At 34.0% G+C, this 22,877-nt stretch overlaps 1 protein-coding gene and 1 long non-coding RNA gene across 4 annotated transcripts in view; one reads left to right on the top strand and one right to left on the bottom strand.

Moving 5' to 3' along the window:
• The window catches only part of LOC115223682 (rho GTPase-activating protein 19-like), a 31,579-nt gene extending 10,535 nt beyond the window's left edge, over window positions 1-21,044 (top strand). For 2 of the 3 annotated variants that reach the window (XM_036512893.1, XM_036512890.1), the window contains exons 3-14: window positions 1,235-1,324; window positions 1,960-2,169; window positions 3,533-3,747; window positions 6,180-6,266; window positions 6,419-6,535; window positions 9,706-9,858; window positions 11,908-12,054; window positions 13,125-13,310; window positions 13,503-13,547; window positions 15,224-15,355; window positions 16,222-16,476; window positions 18,455-21,044. In XM_036512893.1, coding sequence (XP_036368786.1) covers window positions 1,235-1,324; window positions 1,960-2,169; window positions 3,533-3,747; window positions 6,180-6,266; window positions 6,419-6,535; window positions 9,706-9,858; window positions 11,908-12,054; window positions 13,125-13,310; window positions 13,503-13,547; window positions 15,224-15,355; window positions 16,222-16,476; window positions 18,455-18,523 — 1,706 coding nt within the window. In that variant the 3' untranslated portion in view covers window positions 18,524-21,044. The remainder of the gene's footprint in view (window positions 1-1,234; window positions 1,325-1,959; window positions 2,170-3,532; window positions 3,748-6,179; window positions 6,267-6,418; window positions 6,536-9,705; window positions 9,859-11,907; window positions 12,055-13,124; window positions 13,311-13,502; window positions 13,548-15,223; window positions 15,356-16,221; window positions 16,477-18,454) is intronic. The other variant, XM_036512896.1, reaches the window with a different exon arrangement.
• LOC118767779 lies at window positions 206-9,976 on the bottom strand. The gene is made up of 3 exons (XR_005003694.1): window positions 9,966-9,976; window positions 7,746-7,753; window positions 206-430 (listed from the first exon to the last, which is right to left on the bottom strand). It is a non-coding gene; the product is annotated as an uncharacterized LOC118767779 (long non-coding RNA).
• Window positions 21,045-22,877: the final 1,833 nt, after the last annotated feature.

Genomic DNA, 22,877 nt, shown 5'->3' with positions numbered 1-22,877 from the left:
CTCTCTCAGTCCTTCTCAAAATTGCCATCTCACTCTCCTTCAAAAGCCATGTCTCACTCCCATACAGCATTGCAGCTCTCATGCAACTCCTATAGACCCTTCCTTTCATCGTCAATGAGAACCTTTTCACACATAACAATGCTCCACATTCCCTGAACTTCACTCAGCTAAGTCTTGTTTTTGCTCTTACAGCTGCTTCACATCCACCACTTCCATCCACCCTTTCTCCCAAATAACAAAACCCGTTCACCATTTCCACTGGTTCCACCAGCTCTCCAACTCCTTTCTCACATCTTCCACAAACAAATTCACTTGCCAGTCTTGGGGTCACCTTCATTTTCATACATCTACCATGAATCCATTTCTCACATCTCGTACACAACACCGCATTTGCCATTACCCTCCTCCCACATACACTACATGGACCCACCTTACAAGCACTTCTGCTTTCAAACGCCTCCTTCCATTTCCAAAACTTCTCTCTCAATCCCTCCATTGTCCCACTCATCAGAACAATGTCATCTACATACAGTATCTCCATTATCAATCCTTTTCTTGCACTCTCTGTCACTACATCAACCACAATTGCAAACAACAGCTGTGACAACACAGATCCCTGATGTACACCAACTTTCACCAGATCAGCTCTGGCCAATTTGAGCATAAAACTAGTAGGGTACATGGACCTGATATGGATGGTTTAAATGCCAAAGGGTTAAAGAAACAACAACAATAATGACAGTAATAGAAGCTGGACCTAGTGTAACTAATCATTTGTCACAGTGAACAGCAATAATTGTCTGCTTTCTACCATCAGTTAAAAGGATGAAAAGAATAATAGTTTACTAAAACAAAAATATATTCAAGAGCAAAGATTTAAAAACATAGGATTTGGATATATAATGATCGGAATTTAATAAACGATTTAACATCTCTGTAAACAGTACCTTCCAACCTGGGGTACTAAAATTCATTTCACTAGGCACCGGGTATATCCATCTTCACTGACCTTTGAATACTATTACAGAAGTTTTAAGGAAGGTTTCTGGCCAATTAGACTTGTTACCAAATGGTGTGCTAGACTAACAAATGTAGTTGGAAAACTACATTAGACAGTGCTCGGACAGCACCTAGGTTGCAGCGGCTGAAACAAATTTTGATTGTCATAAGATCATACCATATAAATTCTATGACATATTCTTCTTTGTTTGCTAATATTTTCTCTTTATTTCAGAAAGTAAAAGTGGTCTGTTTGGTAGTCAGTTAACTGGAGAGAGCATTGCTTCAATATTTCGTTTGATTGAATTCTTAAAACGTCAAGAAAGTAAGGGTTCTTTTGTTTTGGGCTTTTTTTTTCGTTCTTTTTGTTACATTTTTATGTATTTTGCTGGGACTTTGAGTGATTTGAACTGTTTAACCCTTTTGATACGAACCCTCCTCAGACTATATATGGTTTTATGATACAAACTTCCTGTTTTAAAATAATCTAAATTATAATCTTCAGTCAAAATTTTTTTAAATTATGTTCCAAACACCAGCTTCTCAATGTTACCTTACTAAATTCTTCAGTTTTAAAATTAAATGAAATAAAGGCAGTGTATTTCAACAGAAGCATGTCAAAAGGATTAATCAACATAAATATAGGTATCATTGCCATTCCTGTACTTTATTTTTTTTTCGTTCTTTTCTTGCTTGAACAGATTTTCTCATGCTAATTATGGACATTTCACCTTCAAAACTAATTAGCTAATGTCGTTATTCTTTTTGTAACTTTCTAGCAAGTATAATAGATATGTGCTCTGAAACTAAAATGCTTGTGGATTTTAAGCTGTTCCCTTATGCTTTTTAGATATTACCTTGTATATATAGTGTCTCAAGTAAAATATTTTATCGTTAAATGTATTCTGTATATTTTCTCATTGATATATATTGTAATATGAAATTGCTGTTGTTTTACAGATATTGAATGTGAAGGTCTATTCCGTAAGACAGGCAGTAATAACCGACAAAGTGTGTTGAGAAGCATGCTTATTCAAAATAATGAATTAAATCTAGAAAGTGGAAAATTCTCACCTCATGATTGTGCTTCTGTTTTGAAAATCTTTTTGAAAGAACTTCCTGAATGTCTTATGATGGACAAATTTTCTAAAGCACATATCCAATTGACAGGTAAGAATTTAAGAAAGAAAAGCTCTTTGTCATGTATGTGTATATAATGTGCATGTGTAATCTTGTCTTGAAATGATTATTGTAAACAAGCATCACTATCATACACACCATGTCCATCTGTAGCCTTCCTTGAAAAACATGTTTGGCCATGGGGAAATATTACTTTGCTTGGAAAAAGATATGAGTTGGCAACAGGAAGGGTATCTGGACAAGAAAATCTGTCTTAGAAAATTCCATCAGACCTATGATGCAAGTATAGAAAAGTGGACATTAACCCTTTCGTTACTGTATTTATTTTGAGATGCTCTGTGTTTCTTTCAATTACTTTAAATATAACAAAGAATTTTAGTAAAATAACTTAGTTATCATTTCAGCTAGTGTTAGGAACATAAATTGTGACAAAGGTTTGGTGGAAGATTTTAATTCAAAACCTGTACTCAGAGCCAGAGCCGATTTCAGCCGGGTTGGTAATGAAAGGGTTAAATTACAATGAATGAATATACACATGTAGAGAAAGAAACAAAAGATAATAGCATTCAATGCATAGCAGGTGTTGTAAGTATTTAATAATTTGACTCAGTTTTGTAGATGTAAATGTATCTATAGTATCTTCAGATGTATGTAGTCAGAGAAGTGGGAGTTGAAAGACGGTTTCTAGGTGTGAAGTAATGAGATTCCATTGATCAATTCAGGTCATGTGAATAGTTTAATAAAACAGTGACTTCAGATAATTTTATATATGCTACCATCTGACAAAGGAGACAGTCTAGCAGCATCAGGTAGTCAGCAGGTTTAGTGACCTTGCTGATGAGCTGAAGTTATTTCGTGTGATGAAGTAATTAATTTGGTGGTATCTGGATACAATTCAGTTTGCATGTCATGCATACCTGTATGGAGTAATTTTAGTCAGGTGTGCTCTGGTAGACCACAATTAGTGGGTACACAGAAGAGAAATATTCACTAGAAACAACCAGGTATTGTTTAACTTATAACTGTGCATGGAGCTAGCTACAGCTAAGGTAGTATTTCTGGGATATCAGCATTTTATTTGTGTGTGTATGTACATACATACAACAGGCTTATCTACAGTATCTACCAAATTCAGTTCATGAGGTATTTGTCATCCCAAGGCTATGGATGTTCATGTAAGGTGCTGTGCAATGAAATCGTGCTAAGGACAAATGTGGTTGTGAAATGAGCTTTTACATTACATGGCCATGTTTGCACCTATGTTGTTAATGTCTATTCAGAGGGAAGTAGTTTCGCCCAACAAAATTTTTTCTTCTTCATGTCTAAGTTAATTATAATCTGAATTTTGTGTCACCTTGTTTCATTAGAATATTATATATTTTTCTCTCTTCAGAAATGGCACGTCACTGTAAGCTGGAAAATGATAAGAAGCGAGAGAAAGTACTAAAAGCCATCCAACTGCTCATACTTCTGCTCCCTAAAGAGAACACTTTATTACTTGAATGTTTGCTAGATCTCCTCTCTAAAGTTGTAACCGAGAAAAAAAATCGAATGACAACCAAATCTCTTGGCACTATATTTGCACCCCATTTCCTCTGCCCAAGAAATGTATGTCCTGATTTGATTTTATTCAGTCTTTCAACTCTTTTGGCATTCATTGAATTTTTTTTTTATATAAGTAAAATATCAGTTTTTAAGAAATTTTGGTTTCCTGACCCTTTCTTTATTTAATTATACAATGTAAAATATTGCCATAGTCAACTCAGCATATAGTGTACTTAAACAGATTTCCCTATAATCAGTTAAAACTAATTATTTTGCTTCTTTTATCTTTTACTTGATTCAGTAATTTGGCTGCAATCATAAACATTGTATTGTGATAAGAGTATAAAAGTTTTTTTATATTTTCTAAAGCAATTGTCATATTAATACTAAGGTATTGTTAGCACACCAGGCAAAATGCTCAGTGGCATTTCATCCATCTTTATGTTCTGAGTTCAACTTTAAAGGATGGATCCTTTTGGGGCCAATAAAATAAGTACCACTTGAGCACTGGGGTCATTGTAATTGACTTACCCCCCACTCCCCTGGAATTGCTGGCCTTTTGACAAAATTTGAAACTAATAATAAGGTGTTGAAATCAAAACAAATAGACTAGTGCGATTAATGTTATGCACCAAAATTAATGTAATCTGTTCAGCAACCCATGTAGGGTGATGTAGAATTTTACTCAGAATCGTTAGCATGTCGGGCAAAATGCTTAGCGGTATTTCATCTGCCGTTGCATTCTGAGTTCAAATTCCGCCGAGGCCAACGTTGCCTTTCATCCTTTCGGGGTCGACTAAATAAGTACCAGTTACGTACTGGGGTCAATGTAATCAACTTAATCCCTTTGTTTGTCCCCTCTATGTTTCGCCCCCTGTGGGCCATAAAGAAATAAATTATATACTAGTGATAGTCAGGCATATTTGGTCTTTCATGAAAATCCCACTCTCTTGTCATTCACTTGGTCTAACTCATTAATTATTCCCTGCATTTCTCAAATCAAAAAGCATGCACATTTGAAAGCCAAAACACATGATAATGCGTCTTCGCAAAACACAAAAATGCACTGAGTCATACAGACTGTTTGCAAATGCACACGCGCATTCAACTGTTTTTTTAATGGCTTTCTGGGGTGGCTGGGGAAATAAAAAGATCTTCACGACCACCCTCAGACTGTTTTGAAAGCCCATGGAAAATGCAAGCCTTTTAAATGAAAAATTGTGGATTTGTATAAAGGACACACAGATACACAGGCATTTTGCCGTTTATAGATATAGAGATCACTGAAATACAGTGAGCTGGCAGAATCACTAGCATGCCGAGCAAAATACTTAGTAGAATTTCGTCTGTCTACATTCTGAGTTCAAATTCCACCATGGTTGACTTTGCCTTTCATCTTTTTGGGTTCGATAAAATAAATGCCAATAGTGCACTGGGGTCGATGTAATCGATTTACCTCTCCTGCAAATTTGCTGGCCTTGTGTCAAAATTTGAAACCAATATTCTATATCACCATACAATTACTTATAGCAGTAACTTTTACAATGTATTTGTAATTTATGTATGCTTCAACTTTAGTGTTAATTTTCAACTCTTGCAAGGAATTTTCTGTGGAAAATTGCATTATAGAAAGTGTTCCAAGTCAACCAATATATATTTTTTAAAAATCCTCTGAAGATATCACAGTTTTTAGAATGAATTTCTCAAGATGACAATGCTGTAGTGCTCATTTTTTCACAAAGTATCAGCTATAGCCTTTTAAAAGTAAACTTGGAAATCTTATGGTGACAGTAACCCAATCTAATGTGATGACAATCATTCCTTGTTCACATTATTCAAGAACTTTACAGTTTTACTTTGGCCATGCCAGCTATCTCTCTATTTTCACAGAACAGTTCTGACACAAATAATGGATAATAGAAGTGGTTTCTCATCACTTAAGATAAATTTTCTATTGCAAATTCAAGTGTTGAATAACATATCATAATTTATGTAAATCATATGAATTAGCATTATAGAGCATCTGATCAGACACTTTACTATCATAATTAATTCTTAGTGATGGAGTTTAAATCTTGATATAATCAATAAAACAAGAATCAGTATGATATTATAAGTTCAAGGTGGCAAGCTGGCAGACATGTTAGCGCACTCAGCAAAATGCTTAGTGGTATTTTGTTTGTCTTTACGTTCTGAGTTCAAATTCCACCGAGGTCGACTTTGCCTTTCATCCTTTCGGAGGTCAATAAATTACCAGTTGTGTACTGGGGTCGATCTAATTGACTGGCCCCGTCCCCCAAAATTTCAGGCCTTGTGGCTAGAGTAGAAAAGGATATTGTGATAAGTTCAATTGACTATTCTGCCTTGCCTGTGTCCCTAGGAAATAAAAGATTGTTAGGGGTTTTTTGGGTTTTTTTTTTTTTTTTTTCTATCTGGTATAATTTTACATGTAATGTTTTGGTCTCTCTTCAATAATGTTCATTCTCTCTCTCCAGCTCTCACCTTCAGAATTCCACGTGGCAGCAGAAAACTTTTCTGAACTTACAACTTTCATCATTGAGCAAGCTGGTGATGTGTTTAAGGTAAACTCTTCCATGTGTCTTTCTATATCCATGTATCACACTTTATTGTCTTTTATCTTTTACTGGTTTCAGCCAGAGGCCAAGGCCATGCTAGGACACCACCTTCATACGAGTGATTTTTATAAATTATCACCATTATATTTCCATTGCAGATTCCTAAGGATTTAGCCAAAGATGTAAACCGATTCTGGATGGATATGGAGAATCCAAACAAATCACCAGAAAACTTTTTTGATATTACTGAAAGCACACATCCTCTAACTTCTCGGGTTTGTATAAAATTATAGATCAATTTTGGTATAAACTATTGCTCTATAATTCTTATTTCAATATTAGATTATTTTCCTCCTACTGCTGTCACGGCCATGTGATGTACCAACTAACATTCTCCTGATCGGTTAACTAGGTTATTGATTTTGACTTCAAGCAATACTAGATATGTCGTACTGTTGAACTGTGTCCATGCTGGTGCACCACCTTGTAGGGTTTTAGTTGAATGAATAAACTTCAGTTAAAGACTGGTACTTATTCCATTGGTTACAGGGACATAAACAAACCAACACCAATTGCCAGTGGATTGGGGCAAACACACATACTCACACCCATATATATGACAGGCTTCTTTCAGTTTCCATCTACCAAATCTGTTCACAAGGCTTTGGTTGGCCCAGGGCTGTAGTAGAAGACACTTGTCCAAGGTGCCATGCAGTGGGACTGAACCCAGAGCCATGTTGTTGGAAAGCTAACTTCTTACCACACAGTCTTACCTGCACCTATCTACATTTTCTTTTTTTCCATTATATTCTGTAACACTTACATGATTTGCCCATTTATGACTACTTTAATGGTGAGGAAATTTTATGGAAACTTGCACCTCATTTGTTTGGTACCCTGAGGTTTTGGGGTTTTATTGAAAATTTTTAGATATTTATGGATGAAAAATCTTTCAAGATTTTTTTTTCTCCAGTTTAAGATGGCAAGGAAATGTTATTTTTCCTTTGCTTTACTTCATCTTTTTGCTTTCTTTTTTTTTTTTTTCAATGGTGTTTTTTATTGAGTTGTGACAAATATATATATATGTATGTATATAGGAATTATTACTATTGGAATTTGAAGTTTCTTGAATTGTAAGTTTGAGTTTCACTTTAACAATTGAAGTAGGAAGCAGCATAACAATACACAGGTAAAAATATTTGAAAACGCAGAAGATAGAATGCATTACAGACAGAACAGTACAATTATCCATAAATGCAAGATTTTTTTTCTTTTATATAGTGTCACCATTAGCCACACTTAGCAAAATCTTCACTACCCCCATAACCAATACAAATAGAAATATTGCAAAATTCTGTGTAATTGCAACAACCCTACTATCTACCCTTTCAGTGGTGTGTGGCTTAGTGGTTAGAGTGTTTGGTTCACGATCGTAAAACCATGAGATCGATTCCCAATGGTGTGTCATATTCTTGAACAAGACACTTTACTCCCTGTTGCTCCAGTCCAATCACTTGACAAAAATGAGTCATACTTGTAATTCATAGGATTGGCTTTGTCACATTTTGTGTCACCCTAAGGGTGTGCATGTCTATGGAGTGCTCAACCGCTTGCACATTAATTTCACAAGCAATGTTTTCCATTGATCGGATCAACCAGAATCCTTGTCATCATAACTGATGGAGTGCCAGTAATGCATTAGTTTATAAAGCTTCTTTGCAGATAACTATGGAACAAAATGGTATATAGAGCTTACTGAAAATCTCTCTAACCCTCTCCTGACTATATATTTAATGAAATTCATTGTTCACTGGTTTAAATTAAGTTTGAAAATAATCAAGACTTTAAAGAGATTTGGTAAAATAACTAATATTTTTATTACTAAACTACATGAAATTATGATGGAAGGGTTTTTTTTATTAATGTAACCATTTGGAAAAAGGAAATCAAAAGTAGTCTGGAGTATGTTGGTAACCAAACAGCTTTAAGAAAGATTTTTACATTGTATAATATTCAAACATTCAGAAGTCTTTCCTAATATAGCTGGAGTTTAAATGATACTATGAACAATTGTAAAATAGATTGGTCCATGCTAGAACACACTCCTTAGTAATGGCTCTTGAAGATGTAATCTCTGTCTCAGAGAGAGGTTGAATCATTTATCACAAGTGAAATCTTGCAACTATTTTCATTGCTAACTTCTAAAGGTTTTCCAACTACTAATGGGTTGAAATAGTTTATGTCCTACGTGGTTGATTTGTCATCTCTGAAAGATGGTCATATAATTTACTTTTTTTAAAATTATTTTGTTCATCAACACTAGAACTTTAGTAAAAAATAGCTCTCTTGCTTACGTCTGCTTACAAATGTAATACTGAAGGCATGAAAGCTTCATATTTTTTTCTTGAATAGATGAAAATATCACATTCTGCACATGGCAATTGATTAGATATGTGTGAAGCACATTTTCTAACTTTATCAATAGTCAATATTAGATCTTGATGTACTGCTGACTAATCATATTGCAATGTGTTTACAAATATTTTTGCTTGTATATTGCCACACTGCTTACGTTTTTCAATCGTTCAAATCATTAGTAAGGTGTAACTCACCGTTATAATTGAAGTAGCTTTGGTTCCTAATAAAATACACATACTCTATAATGTATTAAGTACTTTTTCCCTAATTGGAAACAGTGTTTAGCAATTTATGTAATTCATACACATACATACATAATATTTTGTGCTTTTATCATTGCTTTTCTTCCTGGCTTTGTTGCACACAAGAGGTTTTTGCTCTATCACTTGTGAATATAGTAACCATGGATCATCTTTATTGCCAAACATCTTTAACAAGATGTTATATATTTACACAATGTTTCTCATACCAGTTTCTCCACACATTCTTCAATATAATCAAAATTAAACCCACCAACTACACCATCACCACCATCATTTTGGAGCCTGGCTCAAATCCTGACTTCTTTTTTTTTATTTCACGAACCTTGATATCAGTATCTACATAGTAGTACTATCACCAAGTATCACTTTTAACTTTTCAAATGACCTTAGACTTATTCAATAGAGCATTCGGAGAGTGTTGATTTAAAATCTGTTTTATATCAGCACAGTTTTCTTTGGCTTTTATATGTTCTTGTACATCCTTTATTGTAAAATGAAAGAATATTGAATTTGTTGTACTCTGTGTATCATTGACACTTGTTTGACCAACCTTGGAGGGTTGGTAAGCAAAGTCAAAGAGATAGAATTATTTACTAAGTGTGATTATATTTCTCTTAGTACTCATGATAGAATTTCTGCTTAGTCTTGTAGCAACTCTACTAGAGTTATAGTTTACTTCTAATACTGAAAAAAAAAAAATCTTTCATTTTGAAGTTACTTTTGATCCATAATGGTCCATATTCAATCCCCATTCTTTGATTTAGAAGGCAACAAGTGATGATGCAGTGAACACTTGTGTGAATTTTGCTGACCGCAATTTAGGCAGTGAAGATGTAACGCAGACTGAGATGGCAAAACTATACAACCACATTCAATCAATGCCGAACACTGCCAAGAAAAGGAAGTTGTTAAAGCAGGTACTTTAGTTGCCTTTGATTCTGAGGAAGATGATGTAATTCATAAAAAAAAATTACCTTGTGTTCCCTCTTGCCTGCTCCACTGTTATTTTTTTGTTTTTTCTTACCTAACATTTCTGACTGTTGGTCTTGAATGCCTTCGTAAACGTGATAATGAATTTAAGAAGTAAATTCTAGCATTACGCATTAGTTTTGCTTCTTAACTTGTAGGCTGTGAATGATTTCATTTCTTGAAATATCTTCTAAATTTTAAAACTTGATATATGGTTCTGCATTAAACCTGCTTAATTAGGTTTTAATGGCTTCAAGCATGTGTAGTAAACATTTGTAGAAACTTTAGTGTTGTAATTTTGTTTATGAATGTAGTCTAACAATAATCCTTTAATGTAACAAATTTAGTGTTATTAATATACTTCACTTTTATTCAATAACTTACTAGATTTTTATTCCCATTGAAATATGATGTCGTCTTTGAATTGACCCACTATTTACAACAAACCCACAACTTGTTTCTACTTCAATAGTTTTCTTGGGATAGCTGCATGCTTTCATTTTATTTGAAAGTATTCACTAGAGAGGAAGGTTTTATCACGTTCTTTTTACTGATTTCAGTCTTTGGACTTTGGTCATACTGGGGTATTGCCTTCTAGGTTGATTACATTGACTGGTATTTATCTTATTGACTTGGGCAGGATATGAATTCAGAACATAAAAGAGCATCACCAAATGCTACCGTGTTTTGTCTAAAGCTCGAAATTTTTGTCATCCATACACCATAAAATAATTAAAGCCAGACTGTGTTGACCTTGTTGTGTGGTGGAATACAGAATGAAATAGTTGAATTGGATTCCAAATAGCTTGAGTTGACAGAATAAATGAGAAAAATAAGCCATAAATATATGGGAAAATAAACAAGCATTATTTGAATGCTTTAATCATTACCGTTAGCTGTGAGCAAGCAAGATAGGTTCTTCAAGCCAAACCACCTGGCAAGAAACCAAGGGGTCGACCAGGAATGAAATGGTTGGATAATATCCATAGTCTGTTGGGAATCCAGCCAGAAAGTCTAATGAGAGTTGCTTTTGATAAGGCCCTATGAAGAAAGTGCCTAGGGACTCTACCCCAACAACCTTTACCTGAACCATTAGTTGTTTGAAAAGAAAATGTTTATATCTGTTAGACGGATCTGCAGCATGACATATCATCATTTTTCCTAATCCTGCATCATCTGTGTGGAACCCAACATCCTCAGATCAGATCTCACCTCTTCATTCTATGCCTTCCTTTGATTTCCTATACCACTTCTTACTGCATCTTGTCATTACAGATGCTTCTTACATTAACGAAATGCATTTAATGTCCAACTTCTCTCTGTCTCTCTCTCATGCAAGTTAAAGTTACATATCCAATAGTTCATGTCCTATTCTTTTCCAGCTTCTACAACTGCAAAATCTTCTGCACTTAGTACCTGTTTCTAACTGCTATGCAGCATGCTTCTGATATTCAACATATTCATCAAGGACATATTTCTAAGACATTCTTAAAAACTTGAGCTTCTACAACAAATTTTGAAAAAGATAACATCTTTGAGTATTTCTGCATAAGCTTATTCTAACTCTGCACCTCATTGCAATGTTAGCTTCTTTTTTCTTTCTATTTTAACTTTTAATATCCTTTCTTCACTTACCATTTTGTGTTGTTTTATTGGTTTAGATTCCACTTACCTTGCCATATATCTTGCATCTTCTCTTGCTTCATAATTCTATTATTGATCTGCTCTTTTTTACATTTCATTATTTATAGTTTTTGTTTTCAACTATCTCTATTCTGCAAAATGTTGTGTTTTAGCACTTGCAACTAAGATGTATAACATTTTCTATTTCTTAACTGCTGTTGTACATCTTTGTACTGTATTATTTCATAACATTTGTTTTTTGTTTTTTTTTTCTTGTACATCAATAACAGTTAATCAGTTATTAATTTCTATTCACTCTTTCTCACCTTGTGATTTAGTGAATTTATCTCTCGCTTTTCCCTATTTTTTTTAAGTTTGCCAAAGCTAACCATACAAATTTAGATTCAGTTTCTCGCTCAAGTAAAGAGAATCTCAGTATCTATCAACGTGTCAGTCAATCAATCAAGTCAACAGGGCGTCAAACCCGGAGTCGGACTTTTGGTTTAGGTGAAAGCATCATGGTACGTACAATACTTTTCTGAAACTCAGTTTTGTTTTACATCCACAGTATTTTGTCTGTTTTCATTATTAATGTTGGTGAGTGTCAAGACTGAATTGTCATTCTTGCAACCATATAAACCTTGAATCATCATTATTATTTTATTTATTATATATCTTAATTCGAGGAAGTCATTCAATGAGAAGATAAAAATTTGATGGGAGCAGGGAATAGTTGATGACAAATTTTAGGGGTTTATTTTTACATTTGGGCAAGTACAGACACAACTCAAGATGTATTTCAATTTTATTCAGCAAAGCATAACCTTCCCCTTCAGAGTAGTGAGGAATCACAATATATAAATTTTTTTTTAAATCTTATATATTAAGGATTTATTCATCTATACTCAAAAGTTTGAGAAACTATGCTTTACTAAGGACATCTGAGTAAGAGCAAAATATTTTTTTGTTTATTCATTCATTAAGATTGTTTATTTTCTTCTCTGTGCATATTTATTTCTTGTTAGCTTTTTATTGGTCCTAACATTTCTTTGTATGGTAGGCACAAGGCCTGAAATTTTGCAGGAGGGGGCAAGTTGTTTATATCAGCAGGTACTTAACACAAATCAACCTTGGCAGAATTTGAATCTAGAATGTAAAGCTGGAAAAAATGCTGCTAATCATTTTGTCTGGTGGGATAAAAATTCTACCAAACCCTACCTTTATCAGTCCCAATATTTAATATATGAAAGCTACATTGCTTAATTGTTTTTCAAGTGGGAATTGTGTTTCTGATTCACCTTTAGTTTAATTTGTTTTCAAATGATTGGACAGAAGATATAGAGGATGGGAGTTTATATTAAAAGAAAATTACCTAGAATTATTGCAAAGATCTAGTTATTTTTATAAACCAATACAACTAGATTTATCAAATTGTTTCTACACTTTCCTGGTTAATTAATTAGCGTGTCTCAGACATAGAAGGTACTTCCAGCTAGATCTATGCATTGATTGATTACAATCTTCTTTGATAGACAGCAATTTTCCTAAGCTATGCTATTTGAATTACTCTTCAATTTGTTGCATTTTATAGAGACATTTGCCTCGAATGAAAAACAGACAGAGAGATGGGGAATCCTATTTCTATGGCTCCAACTCAGTTTTCAAGTATAACAAAGTGAAAAATAAAGAGACCACCCCTTTTGCATGGAGTTCAGTTGTTAATAATTTAAGACGTGAAGAGGTGGCCTCATGTTGCTTGAATTCAACTTACAAGCCGGTAAGCTCATTTTATTTAAGTAATGCAGTATTTTGTTTTGTTTTTTTTAATTGATTTTCCTTATGCTTTAAAAGTTTTATATTAACACTCTCTCTTTCTCCTCCTCCTCTTCATCATCATCATCATCACCATCATCATTATACCATCCACTTTACCCTGCTTTCGTGTGTCATATGGAATTTGTTGAGGCAGAATTTCGACATCAGGATGGTCTCCTTGTTGCCAAACTATAACCAGGTATGTTTTCACTGAAGATTGAAAGCAGACACCACTTGAATAATGGTGATGCTCATTTACAACTATCACAGGATGTCAAAACAAGGGCACACATATATTTACAATGAACTTCTTTAATTTCTGCCTACCATATCTACTCGCAAGGCTTTGCTTGACCCTAGACTATAGAAAACACTTGCCAGGTTACACTGTGTGGCACCTGGTATGTGTATGATCATTTAATGTCCATCTTCTGTGCAAGCATATACTGGTTGGTTTGATAAGATTTGACAAGCCAAAGAGCTGTGTCAAGCTCTGTCTGCTTTGACATGATTCTACAGCTTGATGCCTTTCCTTATGCCAACCACTTTACAGTGTATTTGGTACTTTTTCATGACACCAATGAGGTTGTCAAGTAATACACAAAACCAAAAAATAGCTCACATTAAGATTTCTGAGATGTTGAATTTTATTATATTAATCATGTCATAGCACTGAACATTTTAATTTAACATTACATACTCCCAGAGCATCTTGTGATTATATGCTTCAAGATAAACATATCACATTGTGTTACTGGGAGCACATGTATCTTAACTTTCACACAAGTCTGTAGAAATGAATGGTATTTGATAGATTCCAAATGACGATTACTGACTTATATGGACTTGGGCTTGATTTGGAATTTCCAACTGAATTTGATGTTGTCATCAACTATTTAAACCAGCCAAATCTGGCCAAAATATTCTACCTGTTTTATGTTCAAACTGACCAGATCCAACTTTTCCAACATATTTTATAACAGAATAAAACTATCACATCATTGAAATCTCAAATTTATGAAATAATGCATGGTTAATACAAAACAATATGAATAAATAAGCATTACATTTAACATAATCACACTTATTATTTGTGTGTTATTTGGTCCAGAAATAAAATCTAGCAATCATGAGTGCAACACTAACCACTTGGCCACATGCTTTCACCAAACATCAGTTAATGTCCACTTTTCTGTGCTTGCATGGGTCAGATATTTTATTGAGGCAGATATTCTATGCCTAGATGCCCTTCCTGATGCAACCCTTACCTATTTCTAAGCACAGTAATGTTTTCAAGGAATATTTGAAATGATTGATATCCATTTAGAAGAATCATGCAATGTCCAAACAAGGAGACACAAACATGCATATTCTCATGTGCATACACATGCACACCATTTAATATAAACAATGCTCTTTTACTTGTTTCAATCATTTGACTGTGGCCATGCTGGAGCACCACCTTTAGTCGAGCAAATCGACCCCCAGGACTTAATCTTTGTAAGCCTAGTACTTATTTCTATTGGTCTCTTTTGCCGAACCGCTAAGTTACATGGATGTAAACACACCAGCATCGGTTGTCAAGCAATATTGGGGGGACAAACACAGACACACATATACGACGGGCTTCTTTCAGTTTCCGTCTACCAAATCCACTCACAAGGCTTTGGTCAGCCCAAGGCTATAGTAGAAGACACTTGCCCAAGGTGCCATGCAGTGGGACTGAACCCAGAACAATGTGGTTCGTAAGCAAGCTACTTACCACACAGCCACTCCTATGCCTGAATTTTGAAAGAAATTAATCTAAATTACGTTTTGTATCTTCAAGCTTGAATAATGTTCATTTCTTATTTAATTTATCTCTTTAAATTGTAGACATTTACTGACTACAGTACAAAGAATACAACAGAGTCTTCTTGCCAAACACTGGATGACACATTAATTCCTGAAGCACCAAGCTCTCTACTGAAAAAGAAGCTTGATTTTGACACTATCTTACACAGTGAGGTGAGTACTCTGTAAAAGTACCTTAGATCTGTTAATGTTGACTTTTCCTTTTAATTCTGTACTGTATTGCACAACTGTGTTGCACAGCTATCAATTTTTTTCTGTGAGAAGAGGCTGTTAATTCCTTCTTCATTTCTGAGGAAAAGGATTCTGTGAAAGCCTCCACCACCTCTTTCCCTACCTTCTCATAGTTCTGGTATCAACAATTAGAACTGTTTTATTTATAATACACAAATAATAATCCTTAAACAAAATTTCAGAGTGCTCGAATGAGATTAAATAGTTAAACCACAAAACTTAAAGACAAGTTGGCTTAATTTATTGTTCATCTCCTTCAGATTACCATTATCATCATCATGTCTTGTTTTCACATTGATTGACCATGTCCTATTTTTGTGTCTTAAATCATTATGGTTTATGATTTCACCACTTTTCAAAGTTATAAATAACAGCCTGTAAATATTATATTGAAAGCTCCTTTTGGAAAGACAATCAAAACAGTCTTCAGATTTGAGATCCACTGTTCCAAAAAAGTGGTGTTGGAGGGTTATTTCACATTTTCTCAAAAGTTTACAGATTCTTATGATGTTGACAATATTTTATTTATTTACACTTACAATACATTTGTGCAAGTCAATTTTCACAACCAATTTCTTTTATGCCTGTTATAAATTTGTGGCTTTGCCCATGTCACAGAAATTATTACTTCAGCAATATATCAATAAAATTTTTCCAAACACGAATTATAAGCATCTATATTTTCTTTGTATTGATTAGTTTAAAATTAATTTATCTTGAGTTTAAAAAGATTATGTGAAGTCTTGTAATCTCAAAATTCATATTTGTCATTTTTGTTTTCCTCTTAGACTGGGAGTCCACTTGTTCATGTGGTAGACCTCCATGAATCATCGGTCACTATGAATACTAGGAAGCGGAAGAGTGATGAATCTGAAGAAAATAAAGATAAAATCACAGAAATAGTTCCATCCATTGAGAATGAGATTAGCTACTTGGCTAATGACATCAAAAAGTTAAGAGCAAAATCATCGACACCACAGTGTAAAATAGAAGAGCTTACTTTTTACACTCCTATGACATCATTTCGAAAAAACCACTACAGAGTAAGTTAGGGCCTTTTTTTTTTCTGCTTGGGTTGTGGCTGTGTTGCTTTTGAGAAGCTTGCTTCCCAAACTTATGGTCTTGGGTACAGTGCCATTGCACACCTTATGCAAGTGTCTTCTACTATTGCCCCAGGCCAACCAAAGCTTTCTGAATGGATTTGGTCGACAGGAACTGAAAAGAAGTCTGTCATATACATGTGTGTGTGTTTGTGTGCACCCTTGCTTTGACATCACATGGTGGTTGTAAATGAGCATCACCATCATACGAGTGGTGGTGTCCATTTCCAATCGTTCATGAAAAACATGTCAAAATCTTAACCCCTTAGTATTCACGTTACTTTGTCAAGTGTAATTCTTATTTATTCACATTGTTTTGAATAAATCATACATTATCTTGTAGCTTTGAGATTTCAATGATGTGGTTGTTTACTTTTTAGAATGATATTGTAGGATAGGTGTGAGAGATTGGATCTGGCTGGTTTGAACATAAAACAAGAAGAGTATTTGTGTTGGATATCGCCAGTTTAATCACTAATGGTTTAAACACTAGTTAATATTAAGAAATGTAATATAAGAGGGTTATAGTCAGTAAAAATTGTAAGTGCTCTGCAAAGATAGTAAAAATTTCCACACACTTCAGTTGCTAGTGATTTTAATCAATTCATAACATCTTAAACACTTTTTTCTGTTCTCTGAATGCTAAAATAGATGCAGGGAAAAATATTTTATTGCTATTTGTCAAGTGCTTAGATTTTAGACCTTAAGTTACAACTTTGTCCATATGTGAACCACGGAGGCAATAACTAGTAACCAAGACCATTGGTGATAATCCATGCTTGACAAGACCCATCAAGCTAAGTGAAATCATAGTTGTAGCCGCTGTTGGTGTTGCATAACTGACACTTAAAAAGCACTTTTCAAGCATTGGGCCTCACAGAGGTAATGACAAATGATCGAGACCTTTGGCAATATGCTGTGCTTAAGAAGAAGACCCATCAAGCCAAGTGAAATCAGTCATGACTGATACTGGTGACAAATGACTGAGGCCTTTGGCAATATGCTGTGTTTAAGAAGAAGACCCATCAAGCCAAGTGAAATCAGTCATGACTGATACTGGTAACAAATGACTGAGGCCTTTGGCAATATGCTGTGCTTAAGAAGAAGACCCATCAAGCCAAGTGAAATCATAGTTATGACTGATACTGGTGACAAATGATTGAGACCTTTGGCAATATGCTGTGCTTAAGAAGGCCCATCAAGCCAAGTGAAATCAGTCATGACTGATACTGGTGACAAATGATTGAGACCTTTGGCAATATGCTGTGCTTAAGAAGAAGACCCATCAAGCCAAGTGAAATCATAGTCATGGCAGATACCAGTGGCATGTAAAAGCACCCATTACACTTTTGGAGTGGTTGCCATTAGGAAGGGTATCCAGCCATAGAAACCATGCCAAATCAGATTTGAATCTGGTACAGTCCTTCAGCTTACCAGCTCTGGTCAAACCGTCCAACCTATGCCAGCATGGACAACAGGCATTAAATGATAATGATATATATATGTATCCATTTGGTGTTGACTGTTGGTTAAAAAAGAATACTATAATAGAGATTAATAATACATTTTATTTTGGTCAAGTTATGCCTGAAGACTGTGCACCCAACGGTGAAATTCAGAATAGCAAGAGACTGACTCAAGCAAAATAGTATATATTTATAAAATGATCACAGGATCATCTTCATACACAAGTTCAAAAGTAATTGTCTTTACGTATCAAATTAACTTTTTACACTATAAACATTTACAATAATTATGAATTACATTGCATTTTTATTTTTTTATTCATTTTTTTTTTTTTATAAATAAAAAGATAACTTTGTCACTTTTAATATTTTCTTTTAGTCATAAATTTCTATAGAAACAATCTATACAGAATAAAATGTTTGGCTGTTATCTATCTCTTCATTTCTCTTGATAGACTGCTTGTAAACTTCCTCGTCGACCAATGGGTATTTGCAATACACCAGTGACTGAGAGCTGTGTCTGAAAATTTACTTTCACCTAAAAATAATCGATGTGCTGTAACCTATGAAACGAGGTAGTTTCCTTCTACCTTGCTCAAATCACAAACATGACAACACCACCACCACTTATTTCTTCTGGCTGATTCTGCAATTACTGTTAGCTGAAATGTCTAATGACAGTTTGCCTTCTTCCACATTTCCACAGCCTTTTTCTTTCTATTCGAACAATATCTTAATCTGCATTGTGTGATATAATTTTTTTTTTTTTTTTTTGACATATATATGTATAAACGTCTGCAATCCATCGCTTCTCTTTCCCACCTTTCATCAATATATTCGACCTTACTATCAGATCCCCATTCTCTCCTGTTGACTCGAATCTATTTAAGTGACACATGTGAGTGTATGTGGGTATGTGCATGCAATTTACACTACTGTGATGCAAGATGACATCCAAAACTCAATATAAAAATGTGATTTGTAAACTACACACATTGACACATATATACACACACATATATATATATACTTCATGTAAATTTGAATCTGAAACTGTTTTACATAAACCATATATTTCCATTTTAAATGTATCATATAACATACAATATCAGTTCATTTTCTTCATTTCTATTAAACATGTTTTTTTTTTTTTTTATCATTAATAATCCCTCACAGACTTCAGTGTTCATGTTTTTGCTGTCACTTCCCTTTTCTTTCATTTGAGATTTTGGTTCTTCAGTTAAATGGTTAAAACCATTGGGGACGTTCTGTACTACAGATAGCACTCTAATTATAGAAACAAAATGTGAAGAGTTCTTGTTGGAGAGTGTAAAATGTTTACAGATGTGAGCTGGGCTCCTGTAAACCAAATATCCAAAAAATTATACATTAAGAAACAACAGGTTATATTCAAAGACATCTTATTTACCTTATTTGACAGACTATACAGTGGAGAACTCTACCCCCCCCCACACACACACAGGAGTCCCAGAAGGTCGACCAGAGTTTTATAAACACATGGTCAGGGTGTGGGTTTCTGACATGTCATACTGTCAAAAATCAAGATGCACTGTATAAGCTTGTATACCTTGTAAGTCGTCAAATATTGTAGTTAGTTGCTGAAATTTAAATATGCTTTCTTCTTTGTTATGTATTTGTGCACAAAGAGTTAGCTATTTTACCTGTTCATTCCATGAGATTTGGTGTTTTAGAATTTTAGTTCTACATTTAAGTACAGCTAAGTATAGGGTAAATATTCTATAATGATTGCCCTGAAAATGTTTAATATCTACCCTTTGATATAAATTTCAGTGTTTTCATCTTTACTAACAAAAGAAAATATTAAAGCCTTTATTTGAATAATTATTCAAATCCAAGTATAAGACATTTTGGTGGAGCTGATTTGGTGCTGACTTATTTGACATCAGATGTTTAAATGTTTCCCTCCCTCTCTCTCTATCTATCTATCTACATGTGTGTGTGTTTGCCTCCTGTGCCAAAAAGTACTGTCACCAAAACATGCTGACTGTCCAGTCAGCCGAGCCAAGCCAGGCCAGATCATCAGCATCCAAATGGCTGCACCCAGTCATGTTGTTCCTTTCAAAGAGATTATTTTATCTTTCTATGAACTATTTCAGTAAAAACTGTCTCCCATTTTAGACAGATTCTTACAAAGTCTCTTAAATTAAGATGGTGCCAGGACTGTATGAAACAAATGAATATTTGTTCATTGTTCTTAGATTTTATCTTGCAACAAAACTCCCCAAATATGTAGCATCCTTCCAATGTTCTTTATTTCGTTTTTATTTATCAAGTATCCAATTCTTTTTTATATTTACAAATCACATTCTTCATGTATATAAACATGAAACCTGACAAATTTTTTAAATCCTTAATAAGTCTCTTAAAGGATATTATTAGTAATGTAAATTGAGAGAAATTATGAATTGGTTTTTCTTCTAAGTAAATATAATTAAAGAAACCATGGTTATGAATTGAGATTAAATACATTTCCTCTGCTCTTCATTTTGTTTTTCTGCTTTATTATGTTATTGAATATTATGATATAGAAGATGGCAACCTGGCAAAATCGTTAACATGCCAGACCAAATACTTAACAGCATTTCTTCTGGCTTTAGGTTTTGAGTTCAAATACCACTGAGGTCAACTTTTGCCTTTCCTCCTTTCAGGCTTGATCTAATTGACCCCACTTCACCAAAATTTCTGGCATTGTGCCTATAGTAGAAAGAATTGTTATTGAATATGTTTGCTTGCATTAATTTACAGCTGGTTACTTAACCTAGAGTAATGCTTTACATTCTCTAGTCAATTTCTTTACTTATATCATGTAATTATATCATTCACACCATAAATATGTGCAATATTCATTCATGTCTCACTGTGTAAATGAACTGTTGATTGTTACAAATTCTTTTGTAATGTTTCTGTTGTTTCTCATTGCATCAACACAGTATTATACCACATTTGTAAGCACAGTCTTGTACCATAGCATAATAAATTGAGGGACCAAAGTTGTTTGTTTTATTTTTCTTGTTTTCTGTTTCTTCCTGATAGAAAAGGTGTTTGATGGAAAGTATTCCAACTATGAACATCTCATCCTTTATTAGGCATAGCTGTGTGGTTAAGAAACTTGCTTCCCAACCATGTGGTCTTGGGTTCAGTCCCACTCTGTAACATCTTGGACAAGTATCTTCTGTTATAGCCCTCAAGCCAACCAAAGCCTTGTGAGTGAAATTGGCAGATGGAAACTGAAAGAAACCAGTCCTGTATGTATGTGTAGGTATGTGGTGTGTGTCTGTACCCTTGTCTAGATTGGAAATGAGCATCATCCTCACACAAGTAAGGTTGTTCGTGTCCAGTCTTCTATAAAAAAATAAAAACCTATTTGACCATAGGGAAATATTACCTAGCTTGGTAACAAATTCCTTCTGACCCATACAAGCATGGAAAACTGGGCATTAAATGATAATATACACACACATATGCAATACATTATGCCAATCTCTTAAAAGTTAAACTTAAAACAAAGTGAAATAACTACAGAAGAAACTGGGGCACAAATCTATTTACAAGATACAATTAATCTTTGTTGAGTGGTTTTTAAATAGTTCTCAAGATCAAGCTATTAAATTACATATATGACATAAATGTGTCTCTTTTTTTATATACTATTGTTCCCATTTTGTCCTCCCCTTCTATTCAAAGTGAAAGTTTTTTGGGTTTTTTTTAAAGTCTGTTGAAAGACACAGAAACATATACATACATGTGCAACAGGCTTTTTTCAATTTCTGTCTACCAAATTCACTCAACAGTTTAATTGCTCTGGAGCAATAATAGGCACTTGTTCAAGTATATTATATTGTCCAATATAATAAAAGGCACTTGTCCAAGGTGCCATGCAACAGAACTGCCCAAAATCATGTAGTTGGGAAGCAGATTTCTTAAACACTGCCCTTACCCAATGATTTATTGGGTAAGGGCACTTAACCAATGATTAATGAAACGTGTGCTAGTATCATAATGAGGTTGATTCAACTGATTCCTTCACTACAAAATATTACTGGAATTCACAAGATAATTTGTCTATATTCATTTTTCTCGTCTCTTAACCCTTTTGATACCAACCCGGCCAAAACCGGCTCTGGCTCTGTAGTACAGATGTCTTACTTTCATAAGTTTTGAATTAAAATCTTCCACCAAACCTTAGTCACAATTTATGTTCTCAACACTAGCTTAATGATAACTAAGTTCTTTTACTAAATTCTTCATTATATTTAAAATTAATTGAATGTAACACAGAGCATCTCAAAATAAATACAGTAACGAAAGGGTTAAAGATAGCCTGTCTGTTTCCATGCAGCCTGTTAAATCTAAGGGAGATAATTTTTCCATTGTTATAATTACTAAACTAAATGTAATTCCTTTTAGAAAAAAATAATAATCTAGGAAATCTTATCTCCAAATTAAATGCTCCAAAACTACAAGATAAAAAAAACAGTGCAGAATTTAATTAAATTAGACCTGTTTTTAAAGCTGCTTGAATGTTAAAACATAATACTTAACTGGCTATATAAGTTAAGAAATTTGCATCACAGATTTTTGGCAAATATTCTATACTAAAACCTCAGCTTGATTTGACCTCTACCTTGTGAATAAAATTTGGTAGATGGAAACTGTACCAAAACCCTTTATATATATATGTATGTATGAGTCCACTGCAGTTTATAGCAGATACAGCCGTAAGCTAATGACATTCATAAGATAATCATTTATTCCTTCATCATCTCATTCTGTTATATATATATTCTATGTGTTTATGTATTTGTTTCTGCATGTTTCATGTTGATACTGCTTGGG

Source organism: Octopus sinensis, linkage group LG2, assembly GCF_006345805.1.
Source record: "Octopus sinensis linkage group LG2, ASM634580v1, whole genome shotgun sequence".
NCBI classification, from domain to species: domain Eukaryota; kingdom Metazoa; phylum Mollusca; class Cephalopoda; order Octopoda; family Octopodidae; genus Octopus; species Octopus sinensis.
The sequence above is the reverse complement of the archived record's forward strand: the minus strand, read 5'-3'. Positions and strand labels throughout refer to the sequence as shown.